Below are 19,218 nucleotides of genomic sequence, written 5' to 3'. Positions count from 1 at the left end.
GCCGGGTTCCGGGGTGAGAGCTTTCCCGGGCCCGGGAGCAGCCTCCGGGGAAGGCGGCGGGGGCCCGGCGAGGTGTTAGCGGAGACTCTTGCTGCGGTCTATCGAGACCTGGGGAGCGATGGCCCAAAGGAGGGCGGCGCGGGGAGGAAGCCCCTGGGTCCCGGATGTGTTTGGAACGTGAAGCCACTGCGGTTACTGGTCATTGAACATAAGGCAGAGACGGAAAAGGCAAATGTAACTTAGGAGTTTGGGGCCAGAGGAAACGGGAGAAGGTGGCCATTTATTGCTTTGCGGTAGACTGTCGGGTCTGGGTGATGTGGAGATCAGAGGTGGGTTTTGGTCGTTTTAAGTTTGAGGTAACTGATACAGTGAACTGTGTATTTCACCTCCATCCCCTTTTCCTGGCATACAACTCTTGAAATCCCGGGAACCTCCAAAGCGATGTCTTTTGTAGGCTGAGTGGACTGGTGGCCGGCAGCCCCTAGGGAGCTTCTGGATGGGGCTGGTCGCAGGAAAGACCAAGGCAGGGTTAGAGGTTCTGGGGACTTTCAGCCCCACCCCCAACCTCTGGGGAGGAGAGAGGGGTGAAGGTTGAGTTGATCACCAATGGCTGATGAATCATGCCTGTGAAATGAAGTTTCTGTAAAAACCCAAAAGGGCTGGGTTCAGGGAGCTTCCAGACAGTACGTGGAGGTTCCTGGAGGCGGTGCCCAGAGAGGCCCTGAATTTCCAAGCGCTTCCACCCGGTTTTACCTCACGCATCTCTTCACCTGTATTCTTTGTAATCCTTTATACTGTGCTGTTAAGTGTAAGTAAAACATGTCTGTGAGTTCGGGAGCCACTCTAGCAAATTACCGCAACCTGAGGGGGTCACCGGGTTACGCCCCGTCGGTCCGAAGCGCAGGTCAAACAACCTGGGCACTGGAAGTGGAGGGCAGTCTTGCGGGGCTGAGCCGTTAACCTGTGGGGTCTGCTGGTATCTCCAGGAAGACGCTGTCAGAATAGATGACTGAATTAGGATGACAGACGACACCCAGCCTGTGTCCACTGCAGAACTGATGACCTGCGTGATTTGTGGGGAGAAAATCCCCACATACCTGGTGTCTGAAGCATGTTGCAAGACTAGTGGGAGAAACTGAGTTTGTTTTTACTTAAATTGTCAGACTGTTAGTCACTGCCGAGCGGTGCTTTCTGATGATTGAGTGGGGATTCCTGTCCAATTGTGTGAGTTTGTGTCTCGGCCCTACCACTTTTTTTTTTTTTTTTTTTTTTGAAATGGAGTGTCGCTCTGTGGCCCAGGCTGGAGTGCAGTGGCACGATCTCGGCTCACTGCAAGCTCCGCCTCCCGGGTTCAAGCGATTCTCCTGCCTCAGCCTCCCGAGTAGCTGGGATTACAGGCTCCTGCCACCACGCCCGGCTAATTTTTGTATTTTTAATAGAGACGGGGTTTCACCATGTTGGCCAGGATGGTCTCGAATTCCTGACCTCAGGTGATCCACCTGCCTCAGCTTCCCAAAATGCTGGGATTACAGGTGTGAGCCATCGCACCGGGCCCTACCACTTATTGCTGTGGGCTTAACCTGTTTTCAGCCTGCTCCTTTAGGAATAGGGATGATAGTAATACCTGGTTAGGCTTTTTTGGGAGTTGGGTAAGTGCAGCACTTCGTATGTGTTAAGCAGCTCTGAGTGCTGTTACTGTCACCACCAGCATCATACAGGCAGAGCTGCAGACAAGGTGGCGGGGGGCGGGGGTGGGGTGAGGCTGGTGTTTTGAGAATGGCTGAAATAAAAAATACTGATATTTCTATATATGATGTATAATATACGTATATCATATGGCATATATAATACGCGTATATCATATGGCATATATAATATACATATATTATATATATAGTCAGCAGAGATTTAGAGAAACTGGGTCTCGTGCATTGCAGGTGGGGATGGTAAGTGGTGCAGCTACTCTGGGAATCAGCCTGGCACGTTTTTAGGAAGTTAAACCTGCCCTGCATTCCTGAGCTTTTATTAGACAAATGAAAACTATTTTCACACAAAAACCCATATTTAATGTTCATAGCAACTTTATTTGTAATTGCCAGAAACTGAAATAACTCAAATGGTTAAACTTGCACATTGATACCCCAGGGTGCCACTCCGCAGCGATCCTCTCTGCCACGTGGGTGCCCCGGGGTGTCACTCCGCGCGATCCACTCTGCCACGTGGGTGCCCCGGGGTGCCACTCTGCAGCAATCCTCTCTGCCGCGTGGGTACCCCGGGGTGCCACTCTGCAGCGATCCTCTCTGCCACGTGGGTGCCCCGGGGTGCCACACTGCGCAATCCACTCTGCCATGTGGGTGCCCCGGGGTGCCACTCTGCAGCGATCCACTCTGCCACGTGGGTGCCCCGGGATGCCACTCCGCAGCGATCCACTCTGCCACGTGGGTACCCCGGGATGCCACTCCGCAGCGATCCACTCTGCCACGTGGGTGCCCCGGGATGCCACTCCACAGCAATCCACTCTGCCACGTGGGTGCCCCGGGGTGCCAGTCCGCGCGATCATCTCTGCCACGTGGGTGCCCCGGGGTGCCACGCTATGTGATCCACTCTGCCACGTGGGTGCCCCAGGGTGCCACTCCGCAGCGATCCACTCTGCCACGTGGGTGCCCCAGGGTGCCACTCCACAGCGATCCACTCTGACACATGGGTGCCCCGGGGTGCCACTCTGCAGCGATCCTCTCTGCCACGTGGGTGCCCCGGGGTGCCACACTGCCTGATCCGCTCTGCCACGTGGGTGCCCCGGGGTGCCACTCCGCAGCGATCCAGTCTGCCACGTGGGTGGATCTCAAGGGCATTATGCTGAATAGGAAAAGCCAATCTCAAAAGCTGTGTACTTGGCCGGGTGCGGTGGCTCACGCCTGTAATCCCAGCACTTTGGGAGGCCGAGGCAGGTGGATCACAAGGTCAGGAGTTCAAGATCAGCCTGGCCAACATGGTGAGGCAGTCTCCACTAAAAATACAAAAAAATAGCTGGGCGTGGTGGCAGGTACCTGTAATCCCAGCTACTCAGGAGGCTGAGGCAGCAGAATTGCTTGAACCCAGGAGGTGGAGGTTGCGGTGAGCAGAGATCATGCCACTGCACTCCAGCCTGGGCGACAGAGCAAGACTCCATCTCAAAAAAAAAAAAAAATTGTTAATGGAACATTGTAACCCAGTGTTCAGACCTAGCTGTTTCTCACATCTTTACCCATCGATCTGTCAAAGACCTTGTGATCATACTGATACTTCCAATTTCAATGCGATGTCCGCTGGTTTATTCTTTTTTTTTTAGGTGGAGTCTCACTCTGTTGTCCGGGCTGGAGGCTCACTGCAACCTCTGCCTGCCCAGTTCAAGTGATTCTCCCACCTAGCCTGCTGAGTAGCTGGGATGACAGGTGCATGCCACCATGCCTGGCTAATTTTTGTATTTTTAGTAGACACCTGGTTTCATCATGTTGGCCAGGCTGGTCTCAAACACCTGACCTCAAGTGATCCACGCACCTTGGCCTCCCAAAGTGCTGGGATTACTGGCATGAGCCACCGTGCCCGGCTCCCTGGCTTTATTCTAATGCAAGAGTCAGTAAACTGTGGTCCAAACTGGCCCCCACCTATTTTCCTAAGTATAGTAAAGTTTTATTGGAATACAACCATACCCTTTTGTTTATGTATATCTGTGGCTGTTCTTTTTTTTTTTTTTTTGGAGACGGGGTCTTGCTCTGTTGCCCAGGTTGGAGTGCAGTGGCACAAACAGGGCTCACTGCATCCTCAAACTCTTAGGCTTAATTTATCCTCCTGCCTCAGCCCCCCAAGTAGTTGGAACCACAGGTGCACGTCACCACACTCAGCTAATTTTTTTTTTTTTTGAGATGGAGTCTCGCTCTGTCGCCCAGGCTGGAGTGCAGTGCTGCCATCTCTGCTCACTGCAAGCTCTGCCCCCTGGGTTCACACCATTCTCCTGCCTCAGCCTCCTGAGTAGCTGGGACTACAGGTGCCCGCCCCCATGGCTGGCTAATTTTTTAGTATTTTTAGTAGAGACAGGGTTTCACCGTGTTTGCCAGGATAGTCTCAATCTCCTGACCTCATGATCCACCTGCCTCGGCCTCCCAAAGTGCTGGGATTACAGGCATGAGTCACCGCGCCCAGCCATCAGATAATTTTTAAAGTTTTTGTAGAAAGGGTGTCGCTGTGTTGCCCAGGCTGGTCTTGAACTGCTGGGCTCAAGTGATCTTCCCGCCTCGGCCTCCCCAAGCGCTGGGGTGACAGGTGTGAGCTGCCACACCTGGCCTGTGGCTGTTCTGAGCACTCACGTGGCCTTTGGCTCATAGAGTCTGAGATGCTTACTCTCTCGCCCTTTACAGGAATCGTTTGCTGAAACCCTGTTCTCACTCCCACTTTCCTTTCTGTCATTGAGAGTCCTGGCTCTCATCAGCCACCATGTATTCCAATTATTTGCTTTGCCCTAGAGTCCACAGAAAATAGCTTTAGGTGTGCTAACCTATACCCTTGTGAAAACATCTACTGCCTAGAGCCTGTTCACACGGTAATGGTGCACAGTCCTTTTTGTCTTTCTCCTTAGAGCACTTAGTCACTCACTGTTTTCCAAAGTTACGTAGGTTAGCTTCCCCTGTGTTACTCACTTGTAATACAGTTAGGTGCATTTCTTCTGGCTAGTATTCCATGTGGGTGTCTCCCCCATCTTTTTGTTTATTTACTTATTTCTTTTTTTTATGGTTTTTTTTTGTTTTGTTTTTTTGAGGTGGAGTCTCGCTCTGTTGCCCAGGCTGGAGTGTAGTGGCGCGATCTCGGCTCACTGTGACCTCTGCCTCCTGAGTTCCAGCGATTCTCCTGCCTCAGGTTCCCGAGTAGCTGGGATTACAGGTGCCCGCCACTGCGCCTGGCTAATTTTTGTATTTTTTTTTTAGTAGAGATGGGGTTTCACCATCTTGGCCAGGCTGGTCTCGAACTGCTGACCTCGTGATCCACCCACCTCGGTCTCCCAAAGTGCTGCAATTACAGGCATGAGCCACCGCGCCCGGCTTTACTTATTTCTTGAGTATGTAAATCACGAACATGTTTTTAAAAGTCAGAACCCTGTAGAAACTTAAATTCAGATGTATTACTCCCCCCCCCCGCCATCGTTTTTGTTGTTGTTGTTGTTGAGACAGGGTCTGATTCTGTCACCCAGGCTGGAGTGCAGGGGTGCCATCTCAGCTCGTGGTGGCATGCACCTCCCAGGCTCAAGTGATCCTCCTGCCTCAGCCCCCTGAGTAGCTGGGGCTGTAGGTGTGCACTACTATGCTCGGGTAATTTTTTTTTTTGAAACAAGGTCTTGCTCTTGTCCCCGAGGCTGGAGTTCAGTGGCGTGATTTCGGCTCACTGCAACCTCCACCTACTGGGTTCAAGCAATTCTCTTGCCTCAGCCTCCCAAGTAGCTGGGGTTACAGGCATGTACCACCACGCCCGGCTAATTTTTTTATTTTTAGTAGAGACGAGGTTTCACCATGTTGGCCAGGCTGGTCTCGAACTCCCGACTTCAGGTGATCTGCCTGCCTCCCAAAGAATACAACGGGCTGGGCATGGTGGCTTATGCCTGTAATCCCAGCACTTTGGGAGGTCGAGGCGGGCGGATCACCTGAGGTTGGGAGTTCAAGACCAGCCTGACCAACATGGAGAAACCCCATCTCTACTAAAAGTACAAAAATTAGCCGGGCGTGGTGGCAGACGCCTGTAGTCCCAGCTACTTGGGAGGCTGAGGCTGGAGAATCACTTGAACTCAGGAGGTAGAGGTTGCAGTGAGCTGTGATAGCACCACTGCATTCCAGCCTGTGCGACAGAGTGAGACACCATCTCGGAAAAAAAAAAAAAAATGATGGCATTAGATTAAGGACAGAGAGTTTATATGAAAAGTGGAATCCTGCCCGGGACTGAGATCCTGTCTGTTTATTCGTAATTATTCTCCACTTGCCCCCACCCCTTAAACTGTGCCCTACAAGTTGCTTTACCTACTGTGTGCCTGCTCCACTGTAGATTGGCTACAGCCCTTTGCATCAGTTCCTCAGCACCAAACTGTCTCTGTACAGAGAACCTGGTGAGGTGCTTATGCCTGGGCAGAATCTTGGGGTCAGTAGGTTCCCCCCTCCAGGGTCTTTGGCAGACTCATTCATTGTTTAAAAGATAATTGCCTCTGCCAATAAGTAACAGCATTTTTGGAATTTTCTTGGAGTTGCGGAGATGGGGGCATCATAAAATGTTTTTGGCCGCCATGGTGGCTCACGCCTGTAATCCCAGCACTTTGGGAGGCCGAGGTGGGCGGATCACCTGCGGTCAGGAGTTCGAGACCAGCCCGGCCAGCATGGAGAAACCCCGTCTCTGCTGAAAGTACAAAAATTAGCTGGGCGTGGTGGCAGATGCCTGTAGTCCCAGCTACTTGGGAGGCTGAGGCTGGAGAATCACTTGAACTCAGGAGGTAGAGGTTGCAGTGAGCTGTGATAGCACCACTGCACTCCAGCCTGCGCGACAGAGTGAGACACCATCTCGAAAAAAAAAGAAATTTTTTTTTTTTTTTTTTTTTTTTGACCTGGAGTTTCGCTCTTGTTGTCTAAGCTGGAGTGCAGGGGTGCGATCTCGGCTAATTGCAGCCTCTGCCTCTTGGGTTCAAGCGATTCTCCAGCCTCAGCCTCCCAAGTAGCTGGGATTATAGGCATCCGCCACCACACCCAGCTAATTTTTTGTATTTTCAGTAGAGACGTGGTTTCACTATGTTGGCCGGGCTGGTCTCGAACTCCTGACTTCAGATGATCCGCCCGCCTCAGCCTCCCAAAATGCTGGAATTACAGGTGTGAGCCACCACGTCCAGCCAAGAAAAAAAGTTTTTAATGAAAGAAACAGAAACTGATGCCATTATATAATGAACCCTAGTACCCGTCACCCAGCTTCAGTGGGTGTTAGTATCTTGTGACTCTTTGATTTTTTTGTCTTGGGCTAGGTGAAATGACAATGGATGCTCTGTTGGCTCGATTGAAACTTCTGAATCCAGATGACCTTAGAGAAGAAATCGTCAAAGCCGGATTGAAATGTGGACCCATTACATCAACTACAAGGTTCATTTTTGAGAAAAAATTGGCTCAGGCTTTACTGGAGCAAGGAGGAAGTCTGTCTTCTTTCTACCACCATGAGGCAGGTGTCACAACTCTCAGCCAAGACCCACAAAGGATTTTGAAGCCAGCTGAAGGGAACCCAACTGATCAGGCTGGTTTTTCTGAAGACAGAGATTTTGGTTACAGTGTGGGCCTGAATCCTCCAGAGGAGGAAGCTGTGACATCCAAGACCTGCTCGGTGCCCCCTAGTGCCACCGACACCTACAGAGCTGGAGCGACTGCGTCTAAGGAGCCGCCCCTGTACTATGGGGTGTGTCAAGTGTATGAGGACGTCCCAGCGAGAAATGGTAATGGGACTGTGTGTAGGATTTCCTCACACAGATAGCACATACGCGGAGGGGCGGGATGACGTCTGAAAATGGAAAACTACAGATTAAAAAGGAAAAAATCCAATCCCCTCCATCTCATCACCCCAGTTAACCATTGTTAACATTTTTATGTAGAACTTTTCTGAAATATTTGTGAATTTAACATGAGAACTGTTAAAATTTGTTAGGTAAATTGGATTCTATGAGATATGCTGGACTGAGATATTAACTGGCTGCTGCTGTTGGTTAGGAACTTTGTTGATTAGTCATCTCCCCCTTTTTAAAATGCAGTGTAACCTGCACATCTTTTATGTTAATGAATGCAAATGGCCAATGAATGTATAAATACTTTTCAGCATCAAAGATTTGTGGTTTTATTTTGTTTTTATTTATTTATTTATTTTTTGAGACAAAGTCTCGCTCTGTTGCCCAGGCCAGAGTGCAGTGGCGCGATCTCGGCTCACTGCAACCTCTGCCCTCCCAGTTTAAGCGGTTCTCCTGTCTCAGCCTCCTGAGTAGCTGGGATTACAGGCGCCTGCCACCGCACCTGGCTAATTTTTTGTATTTTTAGTAGAGACGGGGTTTCACCATCTTGGCCAGGCTGGTCTTGAACTCCTGACCTCATGATCCACCTGCCTTGGCCTCCCAAAGTGCTGAGATTACAGGCTTGAGCCACTGCGCCCGGCCATTTTATTTTTTTAATTCATTCATCTGAAACAGGGTGTTACTCTGCCACCTAGGCTGCATCGCAGTGGTGCAGTCACAGCTCACTGCAGCCTCAACCTTTCTGGCTCAGGTGATCCTCCACCTCAGCCGCTTGAGTAGCTGGGACCACAGGCATACGCCACCACACACAGCTAATTTTTGTGTTTTTTTTGTTTGTTTGTTTTGTTTTGTTTTGTTTTTTGAGACAGAGTCTCGCACTGTCGCCTGGGCTGGAGTGCAGTGGCGCGATCTCAGCTCACTGTAACCTCAGCCTCCCGAGTAGCTGGGAACTACAGGCGCCCGCCACCATACGCAGCTAATTTTTTGTATTTTTAGTAGAGACAAGGTTTCGCGATTTTGGCCAAGCTGGTCTCGAACCCCTGACGTCGTGATCTGCCCACCTCGGCCTCCCAAAGTTCTGGGATTACAGGTGTGAGCCATCACGCCCGGCCAATTTTTGTATTTTTTATAGAGACGGGGTTTCGCCACGTTGCCCAGGCTTCTCTTGAACTGCCCTCAAGCGATCCACCCACCTTGGTCTCCCAAAGTGCTAAGATTACAGGCACACACCAGCACGCCTAGCTAATTGGTTGTTTTTGGTGGGTTTTTTTTTTTTGAGACTGGGTCTCTCTCTCACCCAGGTTGGGGTGTAGTGATGCAATCTCAACAACTCACTGCAACGTCTGCCTACCAGGCTCAAGGAGTCCTCCCACCTCAGCCTCCTGAGTAGCTTGGGATCGCTGGGATCACGGGCACGTACCAGTACGCACCAGTTTTTTTGTATTCTTGGTAGAGACAATGTTTCCCCATGTTGCCCAGGCTGGTCTCCAACTCCTGGGCTCAAGTGATCCGCCAGGCTCAGCCTCCCAAAGTGCTGGGATTACAGGCGTGAGCCACCTCGCCTGGCCACACCGAGGTAATTAAATTTTTTTTTTTTTTTTTTAAGAGACTGGGTCTCGCTTTATTGCTTAGGCTGGTCTTGAACTCCTGGCTTCAAGCAGTCCTCCCACCTGAGCCTCCCAAAGTGCTGAGATTACAGGTGTGAGCCACTGTGCCCAGCCCAAGAATTGTAATTTTAAAGAAGATTTAGCATTGGAAAAAAAAAAAGAGAACTCAGTATTAATTGGAATGCCAGAAACTGCACACTGTCATGAGTATTGTTATTACTGTGATACCATTTGTGGTGACGCCTATGAGTACATAATTGGTTAAACACTATGAATAGAATGGAATATTCTTCTTCTGTAAGATCTTTTTAAAGAATACGTAGTAGCCGGGCGCGGTGGCTCACGCCTGTAATCCCAGCACTTTGGGAGGCCGAGGCGGGTGGATCACGAGGTCAGGAGATCGAGACCATCCTGGCTATCACGGTGAAGCCCCGTCTTTACTAAAAATACAGAAAATTAGCGGGGTGTGGTGGCGGGCGCCTGTAGTCCCAGCTACTTAGGAGGCTGAGGTTGCAGTGAGCTGAGATTGTGCCACTGCATTCCAGCCTGGGCGACAGAGCTAGATTCCATCTCAAAAAAAAGAAAGTAACACTGGGAAATGATCATGGTGCAGTTTTTATTTTTATTATTTATTTATTTATTTATTTACTTATTATTTGAGACAGAGTCCCGGTCTGTCACCAGGCCGGAGTGCAGTGGTGCGATCTTGGCTCACTCCAACCTCTGCCTTTTGGGTTCCAGTGATTTTCCTGCCGTAGCCTCTCGAGTAGCTAGTACTACAGGCGTGCGCAACCACGCCTGGCGAATTTTGTATTTTTAGTAGAGACAGGGTTTCTCCACGTTGGTCAGGCTGGTCTCGAACTCTCAGCGTCAGGTGATCCACCTGCCTCAGCCTCCCGAAGTGCTGGGATTACAGGCGTGAGCCACCGTGCCCGAACTATGGCTATTTTTATCCAGTAGTGGACAGTAACCATTCCTCTGTTATATTGTTCATAAATTTTTGTCTCCTGGCCAGTAGTGTATATCTTACGTATTTACGATAGTCTCATACAAAACTTAATTGTGATAGTTCCACTACAGAGCTTTAATATTTTTACATAATCAGGATTATCTTGTTTTGAATGGTTTCTTGGCATGTTTAAAAAGGCATTGCCAGCCGGGTACAGTGGCTCACGCCTGTAATCCCAGCACTTTGGGAGGCTGAGGTGGGCAGGTCACCTAAGGTCAGGAGTTCAAGACTAGCCTGGCCAACGTGGTGAAACCCCGTCTCTACTAAAAATACAACAATTAGCCAGGCATGGTGGCCGGTGCCTGTAATCCCAGCTACATGGGAGGCTGAGACGGGAGAATCGCTTGGACCTGGGAGATGATGGTCGCAGTGAGCCAAGATCTCACCACTGCACTCCAGCCTCGGCAGCTGAGTGAGACTCCATGTCAAAAAAAAACGGGCATTCCCAGCTGGGCGCCATGGCTGACACCTGTAATCCCAGCACTCTGGGAGGCCGAGGCGGGCAGATCACCTGAGGTCAGGAGTTTGACCAGCCCGGCCAACGTGATGAAACCCCGTCTCTACTAAAAATACAAAAAATTAGGCATGGTGGCGGATGCCCATAATCCCAGCTACTCGGGAGGCTGAGGCGGGGGAATCGCTTGAACCTGGGAGGCAGAGGTTGCAATGAGCCAAGATCATGCCACTGCACTTGAGCTTGAGCGACAGAGCGAGACTCCGTCTCCAAAAAAAAAAAAAGTAAAAAATAAAAAGGCATTCTCTGTTCAAAATTGTGTTTAAAATTCTCTTATGTTCTTGGCTGACATAATTATAGTTTTTTTTAAATTTGCCTTTTAATAATTTTTATTTAGATCTTTATATGAAATTTAGTTTTTAGGATAGAATCTTGGCATATAGAATTACATATATGAACATAATATGTATCATGTTACATGCATATATGCACACCATCGAGCTTGTTAATTGTTTTATTTTGGCTAGCTTAGGCCCTTTTTCTTCAGGATTAAAGATCTGAACTAAGCCAGGCGACTGGGTAGCAGACGTGGAAGCTGATGGTTAGGCCCAGGGCGTGGCCAGGTGACAGCTCTCCAGTCACTCATCTCTGATTTTCATTTGTTACTTTTCTTACCCAGAAAGGATCTATGTTTATGAAAATAAAAAGGAAGCATTGCAAGCTGTCAAGATGATCAAAGGGTCCCGATTTAAAGCTTTTTCTACCAGAGAAGACGCTGAGAAATTTGCTAGAGGAATCTGTGATTATTTCCCTTCTCCAAGCAAAACGTCCTTACCACTGTCTCCTGTGAAAACAGCTCCACCCTTTAGCAATGACGGGTTGAAAGGTAAATCATGCAGCCGTTCACATCTTGATGTTCCTGTCACATTGATCCCACCCTGTTTTGTGCCTTCTTTCCTCCGATGTGGTAACTTGTTTTCTCATGAGGGTAGAGTCGATGGGGTCTCAGTGGACCAGGAAGCCATGCTGCCTCTGATGCTGGTGTGCCAGTAATGAGCATCTTGACTGTGGAGAAGCTGAAAAGAGCGCTGTGGCCACTTCCATCTGTCCCCGTGTCTGTTGGTTTTTTTCTTTTTTTTTTTGTAAAGAGACAGGGTCTTGTTCTTTTGCCAGCCTGGAGTGCAATCTAGTGCTATCATGGCCCACTGCAGCCTCAAACTCCTGGGCTCAAGCAATCCACCTGCTTTAGCCTCCCAAGTAGCTGAGAAATAGGCATGCACCACCACACCCAGCTAATTTAAACTTTTTCTTTTTTTTTTTTTTTTTGAGATGGAGTCTTGCTCTGTCGCCCAGGCTGGAGTGCAGTGGTGCGATCTCGGCTCACTGCAAGCTCCACCTCCCGGGTTCAAGTGATTCTCCTGCCTCACCCTCCCGAGTAGCTGGGATTACAGGTGCACACTGCCACACCCGGCTAATGTTTGTATATTTAGCCACCATGTTGGCCAGGCTAGAATTTAAAATTTTTTTATGGAGACAGGGTCTTGCCATGTTGCCAAGGCTGGTTGAATTGCTGGCATCAAGTGATCCTCCCATCTCAGCCTCCCAAAGTGCTGGGATGACAGGCGTGAGCCCCTGTGCCTTTTTGGATCCTGAAACCAGTCTACTTCCCCACCTGAAGCTATACCTACTTCAACGACTAGGGCATCTGGAGAAGGCGGGCTCATCTGTAGGAGCGGTCCAGCCCGAAGTCTGACCCATGCCCACCTCCCAGCTCAGAACTAGGGTTTTGTGTGAAGAGGCTCTTCACGGTCAGCATGGGGTAGAACCTCCGCCTTTACCTTTCGTCTGGCCTCAGCTCCTGCTCCCTCTCGCAGCTCACAGTTGTCTGGGCTTCCCTGGCGGGCTGGTACTCCAGAGGAATGTTGCCCTCTCCTTCCAGTCATCCGCCTGCCCTCAGTCAGCCTTATACAGGTGCTTCCTGGATGGAAACCAGAGTGGCTTCTAACAGGTACGGATTTCCTTCTTTGCAATTTGTGAGAATTCCTCAGAAGGGAATCACCTTAAGGCAGAAATCAGGCCGGGCACGGTGGCTCATGCCTGTAATCCCAGCACTTTGGGAGGCCGAGGTGGGCGGATCACTTGAGGTCAGGAGTTTGAGACCAGCCTGGGCAACATAGACCTCATCTCTAAAAATATGTGTGTATATATATATATATATATGTATATATGTGTATATATATATATGTATGTATATATATATATGTATGTATATATATGTATGTATGTATATATATGTATATATGTGTATATATATATATGTATGTATATATACATATATATACACATATATATGTGTATATATATGTATGTATGTATATATATATATGTATGTATATATACATATATATGTATGTATATATATGTATGTGTATATATATGTATGTGTGTATATATATATATGTATGTATATATATGTATATAAGCCAGGCGTGTTGGCACACAACTGTAGTCCCAGCTACTTGAGGGGCTGAGATCACTTGAGCCCAGGAGGTTGAGGCTGCAGTGACCTATATTCGTGCCACCACACTCCAGCCTGGGTAACAGAGCCAGACCCTGTCTCTGAAAAAACACAAAGTTCACCAAACTTGGCCTCATTCACAGAGCCTTTCCCAGCAAGATTGTGGCAGGGAAGATTGCTCTTCCGCTTGCTGTGCTCATGGGGGCACGCTGGCTGCCATTGTAGGCTGGGGCCCCCAGTGAGATTGCGGCCGGGTCTGGCTGCTCTCCCCCACTTGCTCTGCTGACAGGGGCACGCTGGCTGCCATTGTGTTGCATGCTGGGGCCGGTGGCCGCGGGCCCTTCTCGTCTTTTCTTGCCTGTGCCTCCCAGTTGGCCCAGAAGCCTCTGTGGAAAGCTCCTTATCCCTCATCAGAGGGTGCATGGGTGACGAGTGACTTTTGGTGAAACTGATTGTTCTTAAATTCTGTCTCTTACTGACAGATGGTTTGTGCTTGTCGGAATCAGAAACAGTCAACAAAGAGCGAGCGAACAGTTACAAAAATCCCCGCACGCAGGACCTCACCGCCAAGCTTCGGAAAGCTGTGGAGAAGGGAGAGGAGGACACCTTTTCTGACCTCATCTGGAGCAACCCCCGGTATCTGATCGGCTCAGGAGACAACCCCACTATCGTGCAGGTAGGTTTCGGCAGTTCCCTCGGGCAGGTGCGCGGTCCCGGCCGTTCCATCGCAGCACTCGCACAGGGCGTGTCCACACGTCAGATAGGAAGCCCAGAGCATGTGGTTCTCTTTCAGGAAGGGTGCAGGTACAACGTGATGCATGTTGCTGCTAAAGAGAACCAGGCTTCCATCTGCCAGCTGACTCTGGACGTCCTGGAGAACCCTGACTTCATGAGGCTGATGTACCCTGATGACGACGAGGCCATGCTGCAGAAGCGTATCCGTTACGTGGTGGACCTGTACCTCAACACCCCCGACAAGATGGTGCGTGCACACCCTCCACTCACGCTTGCTTTTTTTAATTGGTTAAAAGTCTTTCCCCAAAAGAATGCTTTATCGACAAGTTACTCATTAGTATAATAACTTTGGGGAAAAGATACATCAATTACACCCCTGCAACCTGCCTTCTCACCACATCCCACTGGACAAAGGGCACCGAGCGCTGGGGTTCCCTGGCCCCTGCATCGTCGTCATGTGTGCAGTGCTGTCCCCGAGGGTGTCTGAACTGTCTGGGGACACGGTTGTCAGAGGACATTTCCTCTGCCGAACAGGACACCTTGAGCTGAGCAGCCCTTCCCCTCCCGGGAGTGGCAGAGCTGTGCACACCACAGGCAGGCCCTCAGTGTCCTACCAAGAGCCACTGAGGCACAGAGCTGCACCTGCAGACCACGCTGCCTGACACTCAGGGCTGTGGTGAGAGAGAGGCTGTCTGACACGCAGGGCTGTGGTGAGAGGCTGCCTGACACGCAGGGCTGTGGTGAGAGAGAGGCTGCCTGACACGCAGGGCTGTGGTGAGAGAGAGGCTGCCTGACACGCAGGGCTGTGGTGAGAGAGATGCTGCCTGACACGCAGGGCTGTGGTGAGAGAGAGGCTGCCTGACACGCAGGGCTGTGGTGAGAGAGAGAGGCTGCCTGACACGCAGGGCTGTGGTGAGAGAGAGGCTGCCTGACACGCAGGGCTGTGGTGAGAGAGAGAGGCTGCCTGACATGCAGGGCTGTGGTGAGAGAGATGCTGCCTGACACGCAGGGCTGTGGTGAGAGAGAGAGGCTGCCTGACACGCAGGGCTGTGGTGAGAGAGAGAGAGGCTGCCTGACACGCAGGGCTGTGGTGAGAGAGGCTGCTGGGGTGCGACTGTTTAGAAACAAGAACGATCTTGGTAGCTCCGGAGAAAAGGTGACAGCAATCCTGGCCGATGCCCACGCCCCACCCTCCACCTGACCTGTGGGGTCATTTCATCTGAAGTGCAGCCAGCAGGTGGGTTGGAGTCACTGGTGAGTGCCTCCCGGGCCAGGCCCACGCAAGGCAGCACTGGGAAGCAGGCACAGCTCTTCTAAAGGGTGCTAAAGACAGGCTTTTCCTTCTCTTAGCCCCTCCCACCCCTGGGAGCCCAAGAGTCCTTCAGGGCAGAGTAGGGAGCCAGGGAGCTGCCCTGCTTGAGAAGAGAAGCAAGTTTTATACACTGGGATGGAGCGTGTTAGTGAAATCAGCACCCCAACTGGAACAGGCAGTCACACAGGCCAGGTGTAAAATCCCACACAGGACTCACAGCCATTGAGCAATGCTCATTTATATGTTTATGATAAATAAAGCATGAGGTAATGTGAGGCTTGAATTTCAGCTCGAGTCCAAAGAAATAATATTCTCTCACTAGGAGGCTAAAGCTGCTTTGCCTAATTTCAATTTTTGAAAAGTCCACTGCATTAAAAAAAAAAAAATGAATTTGGTTTTCATTAAAGCTAGATTAGTACAACAATTGGGCAGTTGTTGATATTCAGTTTACTTTCTGTGGGCAGAAAATGGACACTTCTTGTTTAGCATTTCAAGATAAAAACTCATGGAACAGGTAGGGCTTTCTGGGTGATTGCATTCCTTCTGTGAGTTAGGGAAGGAGGAGGTCAAAAATGCCACTTATGTGTAGGACTCTTCAATCCTTCAACATTCTGATGGGCTAACCTGATTCTTTTTTTTTTTTTTTTTTTTTTGAGACAGAGTCTTGCTCTGTCTCCCAGGTGGGAGTGCAGTGGCACGATCTCGGCTCACTGCAAGCTCCTCCTCCTGGGTTCAACTGATTCTCCTGCCTCAGCCTCCCAAGTAGCTGGGACTACAGGCGCCCGCCACCACGCCTGGCTAATTTTTTTGTATTTTTAGTAGAGATGGGGTTTCACCGTGTTAGCCAGGATGGTCTCCATCTCCTGATCTCATGATCGGCCCGCCTTGGCCTTCCAGAGTGCTGGGATTACGGGCATGAGCCACCGTGCCTGGCCACTAACGTGATTCTTAAAGGGAGCCTGGGCTTTGGCTCAGAATTTCAAATCCTCCGCCCTGTCCACTTCCTGTACCCCTAGAAAGGACAGCACAGTTACCTGTTTCACCTACAAACTTTAGTATATAACTACGTACACAACTGTTGAAATTCATGTGGATGCAGTAGCCACGTCTCCTTGTGGATGGGCAGGACTCTCTCACAGCCGGCTCTGCGTGTGCGTCCTGGCTGGCCTCTTCGTTGCGCAGAGCTCCGGCCGTGATGCTGAGGGTGTGTATGTGTGCTCTGCAGCTGAGCGTAAGCGACCACAGGCTTAGAGAGGTGCGGCATCCGACGGGCTTGTCGCCCCTCCCTGCTGAGGAAGGGAGATTGTCCTTGCTGTTCTCTGTCACCCACGACCTTAGACTTCATGGGCCCAACTTGGTCTTCAAACGACTTGAAGGTTGCAGAGTTCCTTACGTCTCCGAGCTTCCTGCTGATGGCAGAGCCCACCATGGACAGGGCCGCTGAGGTCTCTGTCTTGGTTGAGGTCTTCTGTCTTGCTGTGGGAGCATTTCCTGAGTCTTGCAGAGATCCGGGTGGGCCACTTTCTCATTCCACTTCCACATTTCTCAGAAGTCTTCTCATAGGTGTTAGAGCAGGTTCTGTTTCAGCCTCCAAGGCAGAGAGGCCCAGCCTCCTCTCAGGCTCTCCACAGTCCCCCTCCTTGGCTGCCAGCACTGGTGTAGAGTGACAGTTTCCTCATCCGTCTTGGTCGCTGGGCCCTGAGCTGTTCCTCCTCAGCCTCTGTCAGACCCTCAACAGCAGTAGCCTGGGCAGCCCCACCTGTGTCAACAGGGACATTGGTGATGGAGTTGGACGGCAGGCCTTTGTGAGGAGAATTCGGGTTGACATCTTGGCTGGCGGCGTCTGTGTTCAGGCAGTCATGGGCCGCGGTGCTGGCGCTGTGGGAGCCGAGTGATGGGCTGTGGGAGCCGAGCAGGCAGCAGCAGGGTTGCTCACTGCACGCACGCTGCCCGGGAGCCGCCTCCGCTGGCTGTTTTAATTGGAATGGTAGCCAGTATTGTAGTTTAAGAAAGATTTGTGAGGCCGGGTGCGGTGGCTCACGCCTGTAATCCCAGCACTTTGGGAGGCCAAGGCAGATGGATCACAAGGTCAGGAGATCGAGACCATCCTGGCTAACACGGTGAAACCCTGTCTCTACTAAAAATACAAAAAATTAGCTGGGCGTTGTGGCGGGCGCCTGTAGTCCCAGCTGCTCGGGAGGCTGAGGCAGGAGAATGGCGTGAACCCGGGAGGCGGAGCTTGCAGTAAGCCGATATCACGCCACTGCACTGCAGCCTGGGCAACAGAGCGAGACTCTGTCTCAAAAAAAAAGTCTATAGTGCTTACTCTCTGGTCCTTGTCCAAGAAAGCTTGCCAGCCCCTGGACAGAAGGATGGAGTACAGGTAGCGTGGTGGTATATGCAAACATCCAGACCTTTTTGGGGTCGTGTGAGAGAGTTGTAAGGGATACCTCTAGTGGGTGATGGCGGGAGGGAGCTGTAGGAGGACATTTGCGGGTGACCTAGGCTGTGTTGCCAGGGAATGGAGGCGGGGGTGTCAGTGCAGGCCGCAGGGTCCATGATGAGTTTTTCTTCCCTGTGCAGAAGCTTAGGGATGGCTGCCATGGCATACGATGCCACCGGCCACTTCACAGCCAGAATCTTGGTAATCAGAGGTGACGAGAGAAGGTGTTTCTGGCTGTGCTATGTGTAAATGAATTCTGTTTTCTACACGGTGCAGTGGAGCTGCCTGTGGGATGTCCAAGTGAGGTGCCTGGGAGGGAGTTGGCCCTTCAGGTCTTGGGCTCAGGGGCACTGTTGACCATGAGGCCCGCTGGTCTGTAGGCCACAGCTGAAGGTGACATTGAGACTGCCCAGAGCATAAGGAAGGATCAGAGGTGCAGCTGTGGGAGCTCCAGGCAGATGGTGTGGAGACCTGTGACACCACCCGGGGAAGGAGGGCATGATGCAGCGTCACGGACGGAGACCTGGGTTCCCAGCCAGGGCGTGATGCAGCATCGTCAGCAGTGAAAAAAATTGCGTTTACTGTGGTGTCACATGCCACAGAGACTTCTTTGAGTACAGACCAAATTCGTGGGCTTTGCTTTATTCTGGTTGTGGTCCTCATCTGTGTATTTCACTTTCTGGGCATGTTTTACATGACATTGTACTGGGCCCTGAATGGTTAAAGCTGCTGTTCACTGTTTATGGAGAATTTAAGCTCCTCCAGGGTCTGGGCACCCAGGTCAGTATGCTAAGCTCAAGCCTTGGCACGAAGTGGGTATGTGCTAGAATGCCAATTATTTTTCCATTATAAAAGCAGAGTCTTTTATGGCCTTTTTGTTTGTGAGTCTTTTTTTTTAAAAAAAAGTATAAGCCGGGCTCGGTGACTCACACCTGTAATCCCAGCACTTTGGGAGGCAAAGGCAGGTGGATCACCTGAGGTCAGGAGTTCGAGACCAGTCTCACCAATATGGTGAAACCCCATCTCTACTAAATATTAAAAAAAAAAAAAAAATTAGCTGGGTGTGGTGGCGGGTGCCTGTAGTCCCAGCTACTGGGGAGCCTGAGGCAGGAGAATCGGTTAAACCCGGGAGGCAGAGGTTGCAGTGAGCCGAGATCACGCCAGTGAGACTCCGTCTCAAAATAAATGAATGAATGAATGAATGAATGAATGAGTATGTATTTTCACCTTAGAGCAACCTCACGAGACAAGTGTGAATAATTGTACTTCCTCTGCACCTTTTTTCAGGGCTACGACACACCGTTGCATTTTGCTTGTAAGTTTGGAAATGCGGATGTAGTCAACGTGCTTTCGTCACACCATTTGATCGTAAAAAACTCAAGGAATAAATATGATAAAACACCTGAAGATGTAAGTACTTACTACAATGCAGTTGCTATCTAGAGTTAGAAATGGAAATATATAAATTTACAGTCTGTGATCACAGGCACAGGGAAGCCACAAGGAGCTCTGTATGAGTTGTGTTTGCTTTATGGGCACATGTTAGAACGCTGGCTGTTGAGTAAGATGCACTTTGTGAAGAAGATGCATCTGT

General features: G+C 50.4%; 1 protein-coding gene across 2 annotated transcripts in view; it reads left to right on the top strand.

The window, feature by feature from the left end:
- The window catches only part of ANKLE2 (ankyrin repeat and LEM domain containing 2), a 37,868-nt gene that overhangs the window by 453 nt on the left and 18,197 nt on the right, over nucleotides 1-19,218 (top strand). Inside the window, exons 1-6 of one of the 2 annotated variants that reach the window (XM_055357730.2) lie at nucleotides 73-329; nucleotides 7,022-7,480; nucleotides 11,296-11,502; nucleotides 13,617-13,810; nucleotides 13,928-14,116; nucleotides 18,912-19,034. In XM_055357730.2, the coding sequence (XP_055213705.1) occupies nucleotides 7,027-7,480; nucleotides 11,296-11,502; nucleotides 13,617-13,810; nucleotides 13,928-14,116; nucleotides 18,912-19,034 (1,167 nt within the window). In that variant the 5' untranslated portion in view covers nucleotides 73-329; nucleotides 7,022-7,026. Of the gene's footprint in view, nucleotides 1-72; nucleotides 330-7,021; nucleotides 7,481-11,295; nucleotides 11,503-13,616; nucleotides 13,811-13,927; nucleotides 14,117-18,911; nucleotides 19,035-19,218 lie in introns of those variants that run through there. The other variant, XM_055357728.2, reaches the window with a different exon arrangement.

The sequence above is a fragment of the Gorilla gorilla genome, chromosome 10, assembly GCF_029281585.2.
Source record: "Gorilla gorilla gorilla isolate KB3781 chromosome 10, NHGRI_mGorGor1-v2.1_pri, whole genome shotgun sequence".
NCBI lineage: Eukaryota > Metazoa > Chordata > Mammalia > Primates > Hominidae > Gorilla > Gorilla gorilla.
This window is presented reverse-complemented; position numbering and strand designations above follow the sequence as displayed.